At 44.2% G+C, this 22,161-nt stretch overlaps 2 protein-coding genes across 2 annotated transcripts; both read right to left on the reverse strand.

The window, feature by feature from the left end:
* Positions 1-1,660: 1,660 nt before the first annotated feature.
* On the reverse strand, positions 1,661-13,547 carry LOC139375529 (semaphorin-4F-like). The gene is made up of 13 exons (XM_071117358.1): positions 13,471-13,547; positions 13,196-13,395; positions 12,043-12,176; positions 10,428-10,487; positions 8,180-8,278; positions 5,787-5,898; positions 4,428-4,538; positions 3,281-3,420; positions 2,954-3,135; positions 2,625-2,769; positions 2,191-2,395; positions 1,951-2,060; positions 1,661-1,807 (listed from the first exon to the last, which is right to left on the reverse strand). The coding sequence occupies exons 2-13, from the start codon at positions 13,296-13,298 to the stop codon at positions 1,661-1,663; spliced, it is 1,548 nt and encodes a 515-aa protein (XP_070973459.1). The 5' UTR covers positions 13,299-13,395; positions 13,471-13,547.
* A 633-nt stretch (positions 13,548-14,180) lies between these two features.
* On the reverse strand, positions 14,181-18,324 carry LOC139374109 (docking protein 1-like). Its single transcript, XM_071115104.1, has 6 exons — positions 18,188-18,324; positions 17,128-17,286; positions 16,576-16,734; positions 16,036-16,105; positions 15,623-15,798; positions 14,181-15,101 (listed from the first exon to the last, which is right to left on the reverse strand). The coding sequence occupies exons 1-6, from the start codon at positions 18,266-18,268 to the stop codon at positions 14,181-14,183; spliced, it is 1,566 nt and encodes a 521-aa protein (XP_070971205.1). The 5' UTR covers positions 18,269-18,324.
* Positions 18,325-22,161: the final 3,837 nt, after the last annotated feature.

A 22,161-nucleotide genomic window follows, 5' to 3' on the forward strand; every position in this document is an offset into this window, starting at 1 on the left:
GTATGCATGTTTAATAGTGGAATAGATGTGGTATGAGGGCTGTATGCATGTTTAATAGTGGAATAGATGTGGTATGAGGGCTGTATACATGTTTAATAGTGGAATAGATGTGGTATGAGGGCTGTATGCATGTTTAATAGTGGAATAGATGTGGTATGAGGGCTGTATGCATATTTAATAGTGGAATAGATGTGATATGAGGGCTGTATGCATGTTTAATAGTGGAATAGATGTGGTATGAGGGCTGTATGCATGTTTAATAGTGGAATATATGTGATATGAGGGCTGTATGCATGTTTAATAGTGGAATAGATGTGGTATGAGGGCTGTATGCATGTTTAATAGTGGAATATATGTGGTATGAGAGCTGTATGCATGTTTAATAGTGGAATAGATGTGATATGAGGGCTGTATGCATGTTTAATAGTGGAATAGATGTGGTATGAGGGCTGTATGCATGTTTAATGGTGGAATAGATGTGGTATGAGGGCTGTATTCATGTTTAATAGTGGAATAGATGTGGTATGAGGGCTGTATGCATGTTTAATAGTGGAATAGATGTGGTATGAGGGCTGTATGCATGTTTAATAGTGGAATAGATGTGATATAAGAACCTTATGCATGTTTAATAGTGGAATATATGTTATATAAGGGCCTTAAACATGTTTAATAGTGGACTAGATGTGATATAAGAACCTTATGCATGTTTAATAGTGGACTAGATGTGCTATAAGAACCTTATGCATGGGTAATAATGGAATATAACTGATATAATTATATTATATAATTATTATATATATATTTTTTAACCTTTATTTAACTATACAAGTCAGTTAAGAACAAATTCTTATTGACAATAACGGCCTACCCCGGCCAGACCCTAAACCAGACGATGCTGGGTCAAATGTGGGACTATGGGACTCCCAATCACGGCCGGTTGTGATACAGCCTGGAATCAAACAAGGGTCTGTAGTGCGCCTCTAGCACTACAATTCCAATCAACCTGTTTAATAGTGGAATAGTGTTCGTACTCACCCTCTCCAGTGCCACACACCTTCAAAGGGTCCTCTGACTCCCTCTGCACTGGAGAGCTGAGAACAGAGGAAGAGCAACGAGAGACGGTGAGATGTGAGGGTGACAGTGAAACAACTCGTTTGAAAGGAAGGAAGATAAAGCAATGTTCTGGACAGCAGGAGGGAGGGAGAGGGAGAGACAGAGAGAAACAACCTATATTTATGTTGATTTATTTCCCTTTTTGCACATCATTACAACAGTGTATATTTAGACATATTATGACACTTAAAATGTCTTTATTCTTTTGGAGTGTTCTGTTAAATGTAAACTTTTTATTGTTTATTTCACTTTTGTTTATTATCTATTTGACTTCCTTTGGCAATGTAAACATATGTATCCTATGCCAATAAAGCCCCTTAAATTGAAATTGAATTGACAGAGAGTGGGAGACAGAGACAGACATAGAGAGTGAGAGACAGACAGAGAGACAGAGACAGAAATAGAGACAGAGAGAGAGGCCTACCAAGGAGGGCCTTAACATATGTTTCCCATGCCGATAAAGCCCTTGAATTGAATTCAGAGAGAGAGAGAGAAAGAGAGAGAGAGAAAGAGACTCAAACCCCCACAAAGAGAATGCTATGTAGACTCACTCCGCAACACAGGCTCTCGTGTTGACGTCCCACGCACAACCTAGTCCTGCTGCCCGGGCACACACCTGACAGCTGGAGTACACCCTGCACCCCTCTACTGGCACAAGGGACAGAGAGGAGGGGGAGCCCACCACCACATGGCCCTGGGAGGGAGCAAAGGGTTAAAGATGTCTGTGTGTCTGTCTGAGTGTGTCTGAGTGTGTGTGTGTGTGTGTGTGTGTGTGCGTGTGTGCGCGTGCGTGTGTGTGTGCGTGTGTGCGCGCGCGTGTGTGTGTGTGTCTGATACCTGGTGTATGAGGATGTTGTTGACGGGCTCTACTGAGGTTGTCAGAGGGATCTCCTGCAGCAGAGTAGCAGTACGACCAACAATAGACACACTGTGTAACTCCCCCTGATCTGTGTGAAAACACACATCAATTCACACCACAGAACATCATCAACCACAAAATGAGAGCATTTTCTGATATGTTCAGCATAGTCAATTAACTGCCTGGTCTATCGATTACTTGATGTTTTTCTCTCTCACCTGTTCCCAGATGTAGTAGGGCAGCATCACTGTTGGAGATGTTGGTGGCTGTGATCCTGGTGTATGTGGTTCCCCTCCTCACCAGGAGGGGCGCTGCGTCCACAGTGTTCGTCAACAGAGGATGTTCCTTGGCAAACTGCAGCACGCGGTCGGGCATGTCGAAGGAGGAGTTGTAACCCCGGGCTCTCAGGACATGGTTGATACACTGAGGGGGAACAGAGAACAGTTCAGCGGGTTATGACGATGATGGACATACTAGGACACTGTATGATAATAACCCTAAAATGGAAAATGACTACCTTGATCCGTCCAATAACAAAGAAACACTCATTTTCGAAAGAAGCACTAATTTTCGCTATCCGTTGCAAAACGTTTTTAAAATGTTTTCTATTGCATGCCCTAATAAATACAACCCAGGTGAGTCTGGTGAATACCTGTCCAGGTCGGGGGTCGGGTACAGACTCAGAGCTGCCACTGTTCACACAGTTCCTCTTCATATCTCTGAAGCCTCCCGTCGCAAACACCTTGGTGATGTCAGCCAGGCTGTACACACACACTGCTGACACGCGCTCTCCTTTCCTAAACACACACATTAACATGTTCATTGCAGTAATGCCGTCTGTATGAGTCACTAACATAATATTCATATTTTAGTGATTCTCCTCTCTCTTTCCCTCGCAATCTGTCCTCTCTCTCATTCACTCTCCACCCCATTTCCCATCTCTACCTCCCTCTCTCCCCATCTCCACCCCCCCCCCCTTACCCCTGGGAGGTGAAGAGGGTGTAGAAGTGTGTGCTGCTGGGGTCTCCCAGGCGGTGTTCCAGGGGGTAGGCGTGGGTCAGGACGGTGTAGTGCTGGCCACTGTCCCGGTCCTGACACACCAGCTGAGCCTTCAGGAAACTGGTCCAGCGCTTCTGCAGGGTCTTAGAGCCCCCCACGTCTCCCTGGCAGATAGGGAAAGGGATGGGGGAGAGGGGGATGAGAAGGATGGAGAGAGAGCACGAGTCAAAGCACACATGAGCTAAATAGAGGGAGAGAGAGAGAAAGAGAGGAAAGAGAGACAGACAGACAGAGAGAGATGTATCTCACCTTGCAGACTCTGGCCAACCGTGTCACCCTGACCTTGGTGTAAAGGTCGTACTCTAAGGCGTTCTCCGTGAAGAAGAAGTAGATTTTATCATCATCTCCAGGACTCTCCCTGACCAGGGCCGAACTCACAAACTCTGGATCTGGACTCATCAGAGAAGGACATATTAATGACATATTGTGTGTCGTGCTTCCCAGCTCCAGTCCTCAACACCCCCGACGGTTCACATTTTCCTTGTAGCCCCAGACAAACTTGCACATTTTCTCATCAGTGGTGTTTCCACTAAACTGTCTTTTTGCAGATAAAAATCAATGTGTGATGATGTAGACACACAAAACATTATTTTTCGCTTAAGTTTTCATGTACCGAATAAAAATGTAAAGTTCAATGTGTTTCCATTTTCAACTGTACCGATAGTTATATCTCAGGTTAGGTTAAGTAGCAAATGTGCATATTCTGGTCTTGACACGAGCGTTCTAGCCAACAGCTCACAGATACAGTGTGGCAACACTAGTCTACATGATGAGATTACTATCGATAAGAGCAAGAATATTTGTATTTGTCAAACTGCAGTCAAGCATCGATCATCACGTCACCAGAATAAGACCCTCGATATTTATTGGAAAAGAGCGTCAAAATCACCTTGCACTTTCAGTTATTTCATCTGTAGCCTAATAAACTGCATGACTTCCCGAGTCGTAGTGGGAGGACCACACAACCATGACTCCCAGTTTACTTATGATGGTTGTTACATCAATACGAGCATATAAAGACCTTTCCATCTCCACTTCTCACATCCTTCATTCTACCGCCACAAAAAGATCCCACCATGTCCAACGGACAAGTTATCTGTTGGCATTTATAAAACTGTACCAAAACATCCTGTTTCCATCAGAGCTGTGGTGATGTTTATTTTATACGGTATGACTTTACTGGCATAAAACACGTGGATGGTTAAAGATATAGACCATCATCAAAGAGAACTCATTAGGTAAGTAACACCACACTGCTAAACCACATCCTGAGTTAAACTCTTCATTGGACACATTCTGTTGTTGTTTGGTGTTACAGAAGTTTGGACAGTAGAAGTATTTTATCATCTTTCCCAACATGCATTGGGAGTGTGTGTGATTGACAGATGGGTCTCACCACTGAGCCAGTTGATGGACTGATGTACGTGCACCTCTTGACCTGTTGCCCTGGTGATGTCAAACATCGTGCCCAGGAAGTTAGAAGGGGAGGCGGTGTACAGCACTCCATCTACAGTACACACATAGACAGGATGTGATAGAGTGTGAGCGTGTTAGTGAGTGTGAGTGTCTAACCTACAGTAACAGCAGTGTGTGTGTCTAACCTGCAGTAACAGCAGTGTGTGTCTAACCTGCAGTAACAGCAGTGTGTGTGTCTAACCTACAGTAACAGCAGAGTGTGTGTCTAACCTACAGTAACAGCAGTGTGTGTGTCTAACCTGCAGTAAAAGCAGAGTGTGTGTCTAACCTACAGTAACAGCAGTGTGTGTGTCTAACCTGCAGTAACAGCAGTGTGAGTGTCTAACCTGCAGTAACAGCAGAGTGTGTGTCTAACCTACAGTAACAGCAGTGTGTGTGTCTAACCTACAGTAACAGCAGTGTGTGTGTCTAACCTACAGTAACAGCAGTGTGTGTGTCTAACCTGCAGTAACAGCAGTGTGTGTGTCTAACCTGCAGTAACAGCAGTGTGTGTGTCTAACCTACAGTAACAGCAGTGTGTGTGTCTAACCTGCAGTAACAGCAGTGTGTGTCTAACCTACAGTAACAGCAGTGTGTGTGTCTAACCTGCAGTAACAGCAGAGTGTGTGTCTAACCTGCAGTAACAGCAGTGTGTGTGTCTAACCTACAGTAACAGCAGTGTGTGTGTCTAACCTACAGTAACAGCAGTGTGTGTGTCTAACCTACAGTAACAGCAGTGTGTGTGTCTAACCTACAGTAACAGCAGAGTGTGTGTCTAACCTGCAGTAACAGCAGTGTGTGTGTCTAACCTGCAGTAACAGCAGTGTGTGTGTCTAACCTACAGTAACAGCAGTGTGTGTGTCTAACCTACAGTAACAGCAGTGTGTGTGTCTAACCTGCAGTAACAGCAGAGTGTGTGTCTAACCTGCAGTAAAAGCAGTGTGTGTGTCTAACCTGCAGTAACAGCAGAGTGTGTGTCTAACCTACAGTAACAGCAGTGTGTGTGTCTAACCTACAGTAACAGCAGTGTGTGTGTCTAACCTACAGTAACAGCAGTGTGTGTGTCTAACCTACAGTAACAGCAGTGTGTGTGTCTAACCTGCAGTAACAGCAGTGTGTGTCTAACCTACAGTAACAGCAGTGTGTGTGTCTAACCTGCAGTAACAGCAGTGTGTGTGTCTAACCTGCAGTAACAGCAGTGTGTGTGTCTAACCTACAGTAACAGCAGTGTGTGTGTCTAACCTACAGTAACAGCAGTGTGTGTGTCTAACCTGCAGTAACAGCAGAGTGTGTGTCTAACCTGCAGTAACAGCAGAGTGAGGTTGTCTGGGATCATAAGGACACTTCCCCTTCCCATTCTCCATCTTCACTTTGTCACCACCTTCCTTCACTAGGACAAACGTCACTGGGTCCTGAACACACACACAGTCTATATTTAGTAGTGTATGTGAACCAGTGGAGGCTGCTGAGGGGAGGACGGCTCATAGTAATGCCTGGAACGGAGACAATGGAACGGCATCAAACACATGGAGACCATATGTTTGATGTATTTGATTTGGTTCCACTGATTCCGCTCCAGCCATTACCACGAGCCTGGTCTCCCCAATTAAGGTCCCGCCTCCTGTGACGTGAACATCATGTGTGTAAGCCTATCAATTAAAAACATGAACTGAATGAATAACATGTCTTTCACCACAACAGTTAACGAGCATCTAGCAGGTGTATCATAATAATAACAATAATATAGGTGTAGAGTATAATAATAATATAGGTGTAGAGTATAATAATAATATAGGTGTAGAGTATCATAATAATATAGGTGTAGGGTATAATAATAATAATATAGGTGTAGAGTATCATAATAATATTATAGGTGTAGAGTATCATAATAATATTATAGGTGTAGAGTATAATAATAATAATATGGGTGTATAATAATAATAATAATAATATAGGTGTAGAGTATCATAATAATATAGGTGTAGAGTATAATAATAATATAGGTGTAGGGTATAATAATAATATAGGTGTAGAGTATCATAATAATATAGGTGTAGAGTATCATAATAATATAGGTGTAGGGTATAATAATAATATAGGTGTAGAGTATCATAATAATATAGGTGTAGAGTATCATAATAATATAGGTGTAGAGTATCATAATAATATAGGTTTAGGGTATAATAATAATAATATAGGTGTAGAGTATCATAATAATATTATAGGTGTAGAGTATCATAATAATATTATAGGTGTAGAGTATAATAATAATAATATGGGTGTATAATAATAATAATAATAATATAGGTGTAGAGTATCATAATAATATAGGTGTAGAGTATAATAATAATATAGGTGTAGGGTATAATAATAATATAGGTGTAGAGTATCATAATAATATAGGTGTAGGGTATAATAATAATAATATAGGTGTAGAGTATCATAATAATATTATAGGTGTAGAGTATAATAATAATAATATGGGTGTATAATAATAATAATAATAATATAGGTGTAGAGTATCATAATAATATATGTGTAGAGTATAATAATAATATAGGTGTAGGGTATAATAATAATATAGGTGTAGAGTATAATAATAATATAGGTGTAGAGTATCATAATAATATAGGTGTAGAGTATAATAATAATAATGATAATATAGGTGTAGAGTATCATAATAATATTATAGGTGTAGAGTATAATAATAATAATATGGGTGTATAATAATAATAATAATAATATAGGTGTAGAGTATCATAATAATATATGTGTAGAGTATAATAATAATAATATAGGTGTAGGGTATAATAATAATATAGGTGTAGAGTATAATAATAATATAGGTGTAGAGTATAATAATATTATAGGTGTAGGGTATAATAATAATAATATAGGTGTAGGGTATAATAATAATATAGGAATAGAGTATCATAATAATATAGGTGTAGAGTATCATAATAATATAGGTGTAGGGTATAATAATAATATAGGTGTAGAGTATCATAATAATATAGGTGTAGAGTATCATAATAATATTATAGGTATAGGATGTAATAATAATAAAAAATAATATAGGTGTAGAGTATCAAAATAATATAGGTGTAGAGTATCATAATAATATTATAGGTATAGAATGTAATAATAATAAAAATAATATAGGTGTAGAGTATCATAATAATAATAATAATAATATAGGTGTAGAGTATCATAATAATATTATAGGTATAGGATGTAATAATAATAAAAATAATATAGGTGTAGAGTATCATAATAATAATAATAATAATATAGGTGTAGGGTATAATAATAATAATATAGGTGTAGAGTATCATAATAATATAGGTGTAGAGTATAATAATAATATAGGTGTAGAGTATCATAATAATATTATAGGTATAGGATGTAATAATAATAAAAATAATATAGGTGTAGAGTATCATAATAATAATGAAAATATAGGTGTAGAGTATAATAATAATAATGATAATATAGGTGTAGAGTATAATAATAATAATATAGGTGTAGGGTATAATAATAATATAGGTGTAGAGTATAATAATATTATAGGTGTAGAGTATAATAATAATATAGGTGTAGAGTATCATAATAATATAGGAGTAGAGTATAATAATAATAATGATAATATAGGTGTAGAGTATGAGAAGAGAGAGGAGAGAGAACGTGACTGACTATGAAAGCACACTTGGGATTGTAGGCGTAGGAGCCACAGACGTAGATCCTTCCATCCTTCAGAACCTCCAGCAGACAGATGTAGTTATAACAGTCATCCTGTAGAGGGAGACAAAGAAACATGTCTCAAACAGCATCCTATTCTCCCCTATAGGCCCTGGTCAAAAGTGGTGCACTGAATAGGGGACTAGGGTGCCATTTAAGATTACCAGATGGGGAAAACGTAAGCCTGTTTGTATCTCTAATTCTTTACAATCTATGGAGCAAAGAACCACCCTTGCTGTCTCTGGCTGGTCGGTTCCCCTCTCTCCACTGGGATTCTCTGCCTCAAACCCTATTACAGAGCCTGAGTCACTGACTTACTGGTGCTCTTCCATGCCGTCCCTAGGAGGGGTGCATCACTTGAGTTGGTTGAGTCACTGATGTGATCTTCCTGTCTGGGTTGGCGCCCCCCCTTGGGTTGTGCCGTGGCGGAGATCTTTGTGGGCTATACTCGGCCTTGTCTCAGGATGGTAAGTTGGTGGTTGAAGATATCCCTCTAGTGGTGTGGGAGCTGTGCTTTGGCAAAGTGGGTGGGGTTATATCCTGCCTGTTTGGCCCTGTCCGGGGGTATCATCGGATGGGGCCACAGTGTCTCCTGACCCCTCCTGTCTCAGCCTCCAGTATTTATGCTGCAGTAGTTTATGTGTCGGGGGGCTAGGGTCAGTCTGTTATATCTGGAGTACTTCTCCTGTCTTATCCGGTGTCCTGTGTGAATTTAAGTATGCTCTCTCTAATTCTCTCTTTCTTTCTCTCTCTAGGAGGACCTGAGCCCTAGGACCATGCCTCAGGACTACCTGGCATGATGACTCCTTGCTGTACCCAGTCCACCCTGGCCGTGCTGCTGCTCCAGGTTCAACTGTTCTGCCTGCGGCTATGGAATCCTGACCTGTTCACTGGACGTGCTACCTGTGGCAGAGACCTGCTGTTTCAACTCTCTAGAGACAGCAGGAGCGGAAGAGATACTCTTAATGATCGGCTATGAAAAGCCAACTGACAAATACTCCTGAGGTGCTGACTTGCTGCACCCTCGACAACTAATGTGATTATTATTATTTGACCATGCTGGTTAATTATGAACATTTGAACATCTTGGCCATGTTCTGTTATAATCTCCACCCGGCACAGCCAGAAGAGGACTGGCCACCCCTCATAGCCTCTCTAGGTTTCATTCTTGGTTTTGGCCTTTCTAGGGAGTTTTCCTAGCCACTGTGCTTCTACACCTGCATTGCTTGCTGTTTGGGGTTTTAGGCTGGGTTTCTGTACAGCACTTTGAGATATCAGCTGATGTAAGAAGGGCTATATAAATAATTTTGATTTGATTTGATATGCTGAAACAGTTAAAGTGCCCTGGGATAAGGAATATTTTGTGGATTTTCAAGTCCCTGATTGCCTTTTAGTTTAAGCTAGGCCGAAGCATGTTTGACAACTCCTTCTTACCACAGGGCCATAAAAGAGCAGGATAAAGTTGCCTCTAGACACAGATCTCAGGTCAGTTTACATTCCTCACCATAATGGCTAAGGTTAGGATTTGGGGTAGATAGCATGATCCTAGATCAGGAGAACCTGGCTCTAAACAGATCAATAAAATATGGTTATAATCAGAAGTACAATGCAGGGTTTCTCAACTCAGGTGCCAGGAACACAATGTATACAGGCCAAGGTTGGTTTTCATATTACTCCCATTGAATAAACGGTAGTGAAGAACTCTAACTCCCTGACTATTTAAGGTAAGTCATGCTTCTGTTTATCAGTCTTTGAAGATGACCAGATACAAAGTGAAAAGTCATCTGAAAGCCAAACATACAGGATGTGATGTGTTGTTGACAGGAAGCTGAAGAGTCAGTAAAGCAGTCGTTATGGTAACGGTATCATACATCATGACATAGATGAGTATGACAAAAGGCAAAGGTGATGGGTGTGAAGCATGGCATCTCACCGACACCTTTAACCACGTAGATACACTACAGAGCAGCGAGGACGGTGGGAGGAGCTATAGGAGGACAAGCTCATTGTAATGGCTGGAATGGAATGTTATCAAACAAATCAAACATATGGAAACCACGTCTGACTCCGTTCCATCTATTGCATTCCAGCAATTACAATGAGCCTGTCCTTCTATAGCTCCTCCCACCAGCCGCCACTGCCATCTCTTACCACACACACACACACACACACACACAGATCAAGAGCACCCCACGTTGCTCACCCCTCTCTTGCCTTTCCCCATACAGGACTTCCTCTCCTCTTCTGTTGCCTCCCACTTAATCTGCAGAGACGGAAGTCAAAGAGAGAACACACAAACGCATACAGTTACATCACACAGTTAAACATCATACAGTTACATCACACAGTTAAACATCATACAGTTACATCACACAGTTAAACATCAGGTTAAGCCCAGTACTGGACTAAAAAGCAGTGTCAGTGGAGAATCTCTATTGAGAAAGTTGTCCAGGACTAGGTTTAATCAATGTCTGGCATAGTGTGTTTGTCCCAGGTAAGACGTAGGTTTTTCTATGGTTTTGTGGTCATGAATACTCCCATCATGAAAACACCGAAACAAATACACACTCGTTTCACTGCCAGTTAGCTAAGATCAAGAGTGGAAATATGCACAGATAACCGTGCACACACAGACAGTCAACTGAAGAAGTCTCCCCCCTCCCATCTTTCTGTCCCTCCCATCTCCCTGTCCCTTCCTCTACCCTCTTATCTCCCTGTCCCTCCCTCTGCCCTTTTATCTCTCTGTCCCTCCTTCCTTCCCTCCCTCCCATCTCCCTGTCCCTCCCCCTCTTATCTCCCTGTCCATCCCTCCCTCCACTCTCCCATCTCCCTCCCCCTCTTATCTCTCTGTCCATCCCTCTCTCCGCCCTCTTATCACCCTGACCCTCCCTCTCCCCTCTTATCTCCCTGACCCTCCCTCATCTCCCTGTCCCTCCCTCCGCCCACTTATCTCCCTGTCCCTCCCTCCGCCCTCTTATCTCCCTGTCCCTCCCTCTGCCCTTTTATCTCTCTGTCCCTCCTTCCTTCCCTCCCTCCCATCTCCCTGTCCCTCCCCCTCTTATCTCCCTGTCCATCCCTCCCTCCGCTCTCCCATCTCCCTGTCCCTCCCCCTCTTATCTCCCTGTCCATCCCTCCCTCCGCCCTCTTATCTCCCTGACCCTCCCTCTCCACTTTTATCTCCCTGACCCTCCCTCTCCACTTTTATCTCCCTGTCCATCCCTCCCTCCGCTCTCCCATCTCCCTGTCCCTCCCCCTCTTATCTCCCTGACCCTCCCTCTCCCCTCTTATCTCCCTGTCCATCCCTCCCTCCGCTCTCCCATCTCCCTGTCCCTCCCCCTCTTATCTCCCTGTCCATCCCTCCCTCCGCCCTCTTATCTCCCTGACCCTCCCTCTCCACTTTTATCTCCCTGTCCCTCCCTCTCCACTTGTATCTCCCTGTCCCTCCCTCCGCCGTCTTATCTCTCTGTCCCTCCTTCCCTCCCTCCCATCTCCCTGTCCCTCCCTCCCTCAGCCCTCTTATCTCCCTGTCCCTCCCTCCGCTCTCTTATCTCCCTGTCCCTCCCTCCCTCCGTCCTCTTATGTCCCTGTCCCTCCCTCCCTCCGCTCTCTTATCTCCCTGTCCCTCCCTCCCTCCGCCCTCTTATCACCCTGTCCCTCCCTGCGCTCTCTTATCTCCCTGTCCCTCCCTTCCTCTGCCCTCTTATCTCCCTGTCCCCCCCTTCCTCCGCCCTCTTATCTCCCTGTCCCTCCCTCCGTCCTCTTATGTCCCTGTCCCTCCCCCTCCCCCATCTCTGTCTCTCCCTCCCTTTCTCTCTCACTGATGGGTGTTTCCAGGTGAGGTTGGAGGTGTGCAGGGCCAGGATGGAGCCTCTGGCTCCCAGGTAGAGTGTCTCAGAGCTGGGATCTTGCAGGAGGACGCTGGCGTTGGACACCCCCAGAACTGCACCTAACCCTGAGGAGAACAGGACATAACATTAGGGATGTGCCCCAAATGGCTATTTCCTACAGTGCACTACTTTGGACCAGGGCTCCGTAATATATAGACTCCCCTCCTCCACCCCATTTATTTGCCTTTGACCTTTGAGTGAATGTGCGAAGGATGAGACTGACTTACAGGGACTTTTAGGGAACCATATCTAAGCATCAGTAATTGTGTCACTTCCTCTACTGAGAAACACTCTTGTGGTCTGTCGGCTGCTACCCAGAGCTGGGGTGCAATAATTAGTCCAAACAACAAAAAATGGTTTCTATTGGACAAATTCAGTTAGGTCCCTCCCCATTTCATTCCGTTTAAGAAATGTTTTGCAACAGAATCAGCGTAATAAATAAACCCCTACTCACCAGTCACTCAATGCTGATTTAGGTAGACAATTTTGGGGCTAAACTCTCCTTTGCGTTTGCTATTTCGTCTGTGACATAGGCTTAATATGTGTCTGGTAAACTGCTCCTTGTTGCATTTGTGTTAACACACAGACACACACACCACAAAGAGTGGGGCATCTTAATCCTCCACATTCTCTGTATTACAATCTAAGACCTATAGCCTAGGCCTATCTAGCCATGAAAGCAGGCAAAACTAGGATAACACTGTAACCCCAGTCTATACTCACTCTGCATTATTCCAGGTACTTAGTGAAAACAGCAGTGAAATGACACGCCTGTCTTCAGTCATTTTAAAGGTGTTGTTTAATGGGCATTTCTCGACCATGCCTCAAACCTTCCCATCTGGTTAAATGTTGGATTAAGTAATTAACCATCTCCACTCCCAGATGAATAAATTAGCCTACCAAAACCACACTGGGTGCTGATAATAGACTTCTTACAAATGTACTTGTTTGCTAGGCAACATCATTTGCATTGCTATGACTAATTAGATTGGAGCCTCCATAACGTTACCGTATCCATTAGGAATTGCTATACATTTTGTATGTAGAGAGAGAGAGGCCGTTTGTCCAACTGTACTGTACTCACCTCCGTGAACATTGGGAATTGGTGTTTGACAACGAGATGAACCAGTTGTGAGCCACAAGATCACGGTCATAAAACAGGTGGTCCGCATGTTGAGAAGTGACATCAGGAAGAATGTCCGTTGATGACCGCGCGTCAGTTACTCATCATTAAAACGCTCGGGGCGTTCTATCAAAAGTGGATGACAGGGGGGAACGAAGCGCCTACAGAAACCAAGAAAACAAAAAAGTACGGTTCAAGTGTATCAAAATACGGCGTATTTTTTTATTCTCACCTACCTATTCGGTGTCCGATTTGGTGCTATTTCTAACACGGTATAATAGGCTACTTATAGCCTCCAGGTCAGGTACAGTACAGTATGTAATATAACTATTACAGGGTGTTAAACCAGGAAGCGTTCAAATCTCACTAAACCACAACCAAAATCAATGTTCACATATTCCCATGTAAACAGCATTGAAATGAACAGTAGTCTAATTTATTGAGGGGCACAATTTAAAAAATAATAATAATTAAATGATCAATGCACAAAACAAATAGTGGAAGGAGAGTTACTGGATACACACCCATTATTGTTTTATTGAATCACATCAGTAAAACAAAGTAAATGAGGAAAAGGATGTGAGACTGCGCGGAAGTCATTGGTTTCTGTTGGGGAGGAGGCGGCGGCTAACACTGTTTCAAAACATTTACATCGACCACTGACAGACTTCGGGAAGATCTCTGTGGCTCTTTTCTCCCTCTCCCATGTTCATTACACTGGTGTGCAATATTGATATTCATAACACGTTATACAAAAGTTATTACATCATAAGAAAAAACAATGATTCTGTATGTGAAAACAAGTTCAATAAATAAAGTAAGTAGACAATAACATTGTGAAATGAGTGAATGTGTGTATTGGTCTGAATATATCCTTATGGGCGCTGATCAGAAGTAGTGCACCTTAAAGGGCAATAGGGTGCCATTTCAGAAGCAGCAGAGTATCCTAAATGAACCCCATGTTTTCATAGATGACCTCTGGTGACTGGCGTCCAGCAGTGGGCCTCCTGGTGGCCAAGGTCCTGGTAATGGTCAACGACGATGATGATGAGGAGGAAGAGGAGGCCAGTGAGGAAGAGGGGGATGATGAAGATGGTGATGAAGAGCCTGGCTTGCAGACCTGGCTGTAAAGGTGGGCGAACGGGTCAGTGTTGGGGCCCTTGGCTGGGGTCCCCACACAAGGCTCACTATAGATGGGTTCCTCTTTGCCAGGTTCCTGCCCCCGCTGGTCCTGGCTCTGTTTCTGTTGTTGAGTCTTGTCAGGTAGAGGACTCGCACGGTCGTACACCTCGGAGTAGACCGGCTCTGGCTTGTTGTCGTGGTGATAAGAGCAGGAAGATGAAGTGGGCGGGGGTGGTGGTGGTGTAGATCTCGGGGGTGTGAGTGAGAGGATGTCTGCTGGGTCGGCGTACACTGGTTCCGTTCGGTTGACATAGTGATTAGAGGGGGTGAGGGTGGAGGCTGTTGGGGGCGTCAGATAGGAGTTGAGGCTGGGGGCTTTGGGTTTAATACTGTCTGCTGGCTCAGAGTACGGACACTCCTCAGAGCCAATCAAATTAGGCGGCTGTGAGTACAAACACTGCTCTGAGCCAATAGCATTTGAAAATACTGGTTTAAAACTGTAGCTGCCCTCCAAAATGGTTGCGCTATCTGGTAGTTTGGGCAGTGGTGAACGAGCACGAGGCATATTAGGGCTACGGTTAGCAACCACAGTGTCGCCCTGCCCACATTCGTCCCCGGCGACGGCCTTCTGTTCCCGTATGGCGGTCTCGATGAGGCTGAAGATGACGTCAGCTTGGCACGTCTCAAAGGTGAAGGTTCCGGGTCCAGAGTCACAGCGCCGGCCCGCCTCAATGTTGAATGTCAACTGTGGGAGAACCAAGAGGACACAATGATTTGAGAAAATTCCCACAGGTGTTCACTGGAAAATTGCATAACTGAATGTGGGCACCAAACGTATTATAACCTGCAACCTTCTTGATTGGACACTGATGACCCTACAATGATCCTTAGACACATCCTTTTTTTGGACCCACACTGCCCTAAAAAGGCCAAACACAGTAACTTTGATGTGTTGTAATGGCCAGGTATATTATCTGATTAGTGTGGGATTTTGTTTCCTGACACAAGAACAAGCCAGTTGATCAGAACATATCACGAAGTACCAGAAATTGCTGTCTTTTTAGAGAGAAAAAGACTTTGAAGTCAGAATTTGCAGTCCCAAAAATGATGTAGTTACTGCGTTTTGCCTTTGTAGCGCAGCATAGTACCATACTGTGACGGCCTTGAAATTAGACACTAGTGAGTAGCATTAGATTAAAACTAGTAACAGATTAGGAATCTAATTCTATGGCTCAATGAGATTCTAAATTCCATGGTTCCACTGACCTTGTCTCTGCCATAGCGTCGCATCAGCCGATAGGGCCAGTCCTGCAAACTCTTTCTGGTCTCCGCCTCCTTAAGGACCAGCCCCTCCTGGGCCACTTGCAGCCAATAGTACTCCCCCTGGAGGCCGCAGCGCATCGCTACACCCGTCTGCTTCACACCCACCCTGAACTCACTAACTGAGGGGAGAGAGGAGGGAGAGTGGCGGTCATGACCGAAGCACTATGGACGGTGTTCATTTCTATTTCTTGTTTTATATTTTGTGTTTATCTTTCCTTTGTTCGTAGTAATATCTTTGAAAAGAAGAACCTGTTCCAATACAGCAGTAATCATACGCCCATTAGACATAAACAGACAGAAGAATGCCTGTTCGTTATAGTTTGTGTGGCCACTAGGATATCTGATGTGCTTCTCACCTTCCTCCCTGGAGACGTAGATCTGGTTGTCCTCCATCTGAATTTGGGGCTGCTGACCAGTGGAGCCTCCCTGGGAGACAAGACATGTATTTACATTAGACAGAGAGAACTGTCCTCACAGATACCTACACTCTTAGAAAAAAAGGTGCTATCTAGAACCTTAAAAGGGTTCTTCGGCTGTCCCCAAAGGAGAACCCCTTTTGGCTTCCATGTAGAACCCTTTCTACAGAGGTTTATACAGGGAACAAAACCGGTTTCTCCTATGGGGTCAGCAGAAGAGCCCTTTTACAACCTATTTTCTAAGAGTGTACACATCCTCTATATAATAACCGTTTGGTGATGAAAATAGTTTAATGATAGAGAGACCAGTGAATAATGGCGTTTGCTATTAGACTTGTACCAATACCGAGACAAATTCCTAATTCAGCGTTGTTGAATGCTAATAAAGTATGATTCTACTTCGATCTGTAACTGTCAAAATGTTGAATTGAGACTGATCCATAACAGTCACAAGACAACAACAGAAGTGGCTATTCTCACCTGGAAGGTGAGGTCACACATCCTCTCCACCCACTCCACGCAGTCGTCCTTATCCGCTGCGAAGACGTACCTCCTGCCGTCGGTCTCCACACAGAAGGCGGCCATGTTGTCTTTGGGGCAGGCCTCAGCGTGTGGGGGCAGCCTCAGGACCCTGATCACCTACATTTACATTTTCTCCATTAGCAGACACTCTTATCCTGAGACTGTAAAAAATGTGACTTGGTGCGTCTCTGCTTGGCACTCAGCATTAAAGAGATAGATCGGGGGTAAGGCTTGTGCAAGCTCTAACAGCTCATAGGAGCAGGGGCCTATCTCCTGTTTCTGTATCATGAGCCAGTTTGATGTAAAAGTACGCCCTCTAGACAGGACGCTAGTCTCTCGCAGGGCCTTAGGCTTGTCCATATCCTGAGCCAATTATAGTGCATTCAACTAAGTTAGGTAAGACAACCACATACTGTATCACAGTCAGTGCCAGTAAACAAAAAATCCTCAATAATGCAGCTAATCAAAGTCAGTGCCAGTAAGGAAGACAAGTACAGCAGTAAGGTTGACCTCTGACAGACGGATCACCCTCTTCTCCTTAACTTTGTCCTGGTGCTTCCAGACCCCAGAGGGACCGGCCCGCTCTCCTCCCCCCACTTCCTGGCGCTCTAGCCTGGCTACACCGCAGCGGCTGGAGGGGTAGAGAGTCAGCCAATGCTGCTTCCACTTCTGGAGGGAGGGCGGAGGGAGGGAAGAAAGGGGATGAGGGGAGAGAGGGAAGACAGAAATAATGGGGAGAAAAAGAGAAAGGCCAAGAGAATGGAAGAAAAATTTGTGGGTGAGAAAAATCATTTTTAAAAAAAGTGAGTATCTAGTTTTCCCATTTCGCCCACAACACATTAGTCAAATGACAGACTCAGAATATCACCCCCCCCACACCTTCTCCAGCACATCTGCCTATTTTTAAATAAAGGTGCAGTGGTAGATGAGGTATGTGTGCTCAGGTACAGTACATGCGTTGTTTTACGTGTGCCTAGCCATGTTTAAATATACATCCCAAATGGCACCCTATCCCCTACATAGTGCACTAGTTTTGACCAGAGATCCCGTGAGTCCTGGTCAAAAGGAGTGCACTGAAAAGGGAATAGGGTGCCTTTTGGGACAAATTGCGTTGGAATGTGCCATGAGGAAACTGTGAGCAGTACTGTGTCTGGACACGCATGTGAGGATCCGTTCCCCCCTCACACCTTTACACACACACCATTACCAACGTAGCCTGTCTCTGCAAAAAATACTTCAACATTTCGGCTACAGTAAATGTCCTCGTATACTGCAATCATATACTTTAAAATGTCAAGTGGAGTGGTAGAGGGATTAGATGGCTGTCATACACAGTACATAGAGTAAACAAGGGGGTGGCAGTTTACATGATAACATCAATAGCCAATATCAAAACACTCGAAATAAACTAAATAAAAACTTACATTACAAGACTGTTATAAAGCTGCATTCAAAATCTAAATAAATACAATATGTTCCTATTGACTTTTATTGTCATTCCACAAAAACAAGATAGGTAAGGTACCAGGATGTGTACAATTAAGTGAGCTAAATAAAGTTACGTGCTTACCTTTTCTACATTTCTGTGTTGAAGGTAAACTTGTCCTGCTTTCACATGAGTGTCCATTATGTTCAAAGCGTCTCTCGGCATTCAACTGAACTTTAACCAATAACTTGGATTTGACTGTGATATATGTTAGTTTACGGTATCCTAATCCTACACTTGTGATTTCAGTACCGTCAAACTTTCCCCCTGACAAATGTAGGTGTGCTTTTCTTTCGTTACGTCAGAGGCTAAACCTACGGTGAAATTATGACCGCGTCCACACCTTTCTCACCGCCCCAGGCTACTACGTCTGGTCCAGGGCGTTAATGCACGTTCCTCTAACTACCTGAATCGACAAAGACCAACCCTTGTGATGTCATACAATGAACAATTGCCTACACAGAGAACCATACAGTGAATAAGACGTGTATTGTGAAGACTGAAGGAAGTGAAACCGCCCATTCATGGTTGATTTTATTACGATGTTTGTATTGTTCATTGTTCTTTCATTTATGACCAATGTTTTTAGAACGGCTACGAAGACTCAGATTATTTTGGAACGCTGTGACATCGCCCTATTTAGGATATCGCTGCGTAACTAAGGAATCGATAAAAGTATATTATGTTGACTCAAACGTTCCAACGTTCTATGGAACATAGACTATTATGAGTTTTCCAACACACATTTAGCCACTGTCTCACGTAGCCTGTTTTAGTTAGGCTAGGGTTGACCCCGATTTATCCTTGACGAATGACCATCTTAAATATCAGGGAACAAGAGCAATTTAATGCACTCTTTAAGGCAAATTCAGGTAGGTCTAGTACGGGTTTATCATTGCCATATTTGATCATTTTCATAACATAAACACTAGTCTATTCAACTAGTAAGAATAGGTCATTAATGAGATTGTCTCATAATGCTTACTAGAATGAATCATTTTCACTGATGCTCTTGGTTGGTTAAAGGTGAGGGTTCATCCATCTCTCCACTCTTCTCTCCTCCAGTCTCGGGGCCCTCAGGCCAGAGTGGGGCAGCAAAGCACCTATGGGGCTGACTACAAGCCCCCCAGTGATCGGCACCTCAGGCTGTTCAGGCTGCATGCAGAGCCGTCTTGCACCACACACCAGAAGGTACAACTAACTCGCTCTGTCTCTCCCTCTCTCTCACACACACACCAACACTTTTCCACGTGTATACTAATGCCATACGCTCTAAAGGGAAAGGGTTCCTGGAGTATCCTTTAGGGATTCTTCAAATTGAAACTGTGGGGGACCCCAAGTTCTTTGAAGAACCCTCTAAAAGGGTTCTTCAAATAACTCCTTTTAAAGTAGACTCAAATAACCTTTTGGTGTACCCCCCCCCCCCCCTATTTTTTTAATGTATTATTAATCATCAGCATGACAATAACACAATGTTTTAATTGTCAGTGTTGATTATGATTTTAGTGGCAAAGCAGAATTCACTCATCTCAATCTGAGGTAAACTCCCAGCAGAGCTCCAAGTCACATGGGTATATCCTCTGGCGTGTTGATGTTCTCCGTATCCACAGCCAGAATGATTTTGCAGTGCATGGTGATCGAACAGGTTTCCTGTTATATTCAACAGAGGTGTAGGGAGGGTGAAGTATGTGAATCCAACAAATAGTCATTATACAGATGATTAACAAAACATGCACACGACAGTATTCATACCTTGGTTTTTGTGGTGAATGTGAATGAAAAAACTGTTTTGATAATGGTTTTCATACACATACCTTGTCCATAATGTAGAGGCCTATAGGATATTCATTGAAGAGGTTAGGGAGGAGGATGGTACATGTGATCTGCATAACATACCAATACTAATTGACATACCTTTGTATGCCTCTTCCTCTGTATACCGGCAGTCACAGACACAAAAGTGAGCAGTTCAGTCATCTGCACCCAATACATCCAGCCTTCAACATATTCTTATAGCCTACATATTCTCACCTCTTTGTTGGTTTTCTGCACCTCATTGATATTATCTTATCTTAGTCAGTCTCAAACCTCTCTCTCTCTCTCTCCCCTCCTCTCTCCACCTCTCACCCTCTCTTCCCTCCCTCTCTGTCTCTCTCAACCTCTCTCCACCTCTCACCCTCTCTCTGTCTCTCCCTCTCCCCTCTCTCTCTCATCCTCGCTCTCTCCCCTCTCTCTCCACCTCTCTCTGTCTCTCTTCTCTCCATCTCCCCTCTCTCTCATCCTCTCTCTCTGTGTCTCTCTTCTCCCCCTCTCTCTCATCCCCTCTGTCTCTCTTCTCTCCCTCTCTCTCTGTCTCTCTTCTCTCCCTCTCCCCTCTCTCATCCTCTCTCTCTGTCTCTCTTCTCTCCCTCTCTCTCACCCCTCTCTGTCTCTCTTCTCTCCCTCTCTCTCACCCCTCTCTGTCTCTCTTCTCTCCCCTCTCTCTCAGTCTCTCTTCTCTCCCCTCTCTCTCATCCCCTCTCTCTGTCTCTCTTCTCTCCCCACTCTCTCATCCTCTCTCTCTGTCTCTCTTCTCTCCATCTCCCCTCTCTCTCCTCTCTCTCTGTCTCTCTTCTCTCCGTCTCCCCTCTCTCTCCACCTCTCACCCTCTCTCTGTCTCTCCATCTCCCCTCTCTCTGTCTCTCTTCTCTCCATCTCCTCTCTCTCTCATCCTCTCTCTCTTCTCTCCATCTCCCCTCTCTCTCCGTCTCTCTTCTCTCCATCTCCCCTCTCTCTCATCCTCTCTCTCTGTCTCTCCCTCTCTCTCATCCTCTCTCTCTGTCTCTCTTCTCTCCCTCTCTCTCACCCCTCCCTGTCTCTCTTCTCTCCCCCTCGCTCACCCCTCTCTGTCTCTCTTCTCTCCCCTCTCTGTCTCTCTTCTCTCCCTCTCCCCTCTCTCTCATCCCCTCTCTCTGTGTCTCTTCTCTCCATCTCCCCTCTCTCTCATCCTCTCTCTCTATCTCTCTTCTCTCCATCTCCCCTCTCTCTCCTCTCTCTCTGTCTCTCTTCTCTCCATCTCCCTCTCTCTCATCCTCTCTCTGTCTCTCCATCTCCCCTCTCTCTCTGTGTCTCTCTACAGAAGGGGAGAACAGTGAGGGCAGCTACGTTGGACAGTGAGAGTTTCAGTAAGATCCAAGTGGAAAGGACAGCTCCCCCAGAGAAGGGGCAGAGCCAGATACCACCACAGCGTTCGAGCTCCGACTCTGGGGAACGAAGGTCGGTCTCTCCCTCTCTCTCCTCAACCTCAGTCCATAACTCCCTCCCGTCCCGCCCTGCCAGGAAAGAGGCATGGACACATGCAACAGGGGACCCGGCACTGGGGGTCACAACGACACCCAAGGACATGGTGGAGCTGCCTCACATCGGCAGTGGAGAAGGTGAGAGAGGGAATACCCTGTTCATTTTGTATTGACAACATGTTTTTATTTGAGGCTTTGAATGGCCTTATAATATAGTTTATCCGCTTTTGTTTCCTTTAGTGCAAGATGATAGATCAGCACCAATAACATATGTGCGTGTACTACCTGTTCCTGTTGTCACAGGAAGTGATGGGGAGCTCCCGCTGCAGGTGGAGCGGTTAAGGGCGGAGCAGTTCCGTCGGGACATGACCCACTCATCTAGGCTGGAAGGCCAGATCAACCAGCGCATAGCCACCCAGTCTAACCTCATGCACCTAGGTAGGTCCTATAGAGACATAACAATATATTAAACACTGTTCTATACCCATAGCCACCCAGTCTAACCTCATGCACCTAGGTAGGTCCTACAGAGACATAACAGTATATTAAACACTGTTCTATACCCATAGCCACCCAGTCTAACCTCATGCACCTAGGTAGGTCCTATAGAGACATAACAATATATTAAACACTGTTCTATACCCATAGCCACCCAGTCTAACCTCATGCACCTAGGTAGGTCCTACAGAGACATAACAGTATATTAAACACTGTTCTATACCCATAGCCACCCAGTCTAACCTCATGCACCTAGGTAGGTCCTATAGAGACATAACAATA

This window comes from Oncorhynchus clarkii, chromosome 19, assembly GCF_045791955.1.
Source record: "Oncorhynchus clarkii lewisi isolate Uvic-CL-2024 chromosome 19, UVic_Ocla_1.0, whole genome shotgun sequence".
Lineage (NCBI taxonomy): Eukaryota > Metazoa > Chordata > Actinopteri > Salmoniformes > Salmonidae > Oncorhynchus > Oncorhynchus clarkii.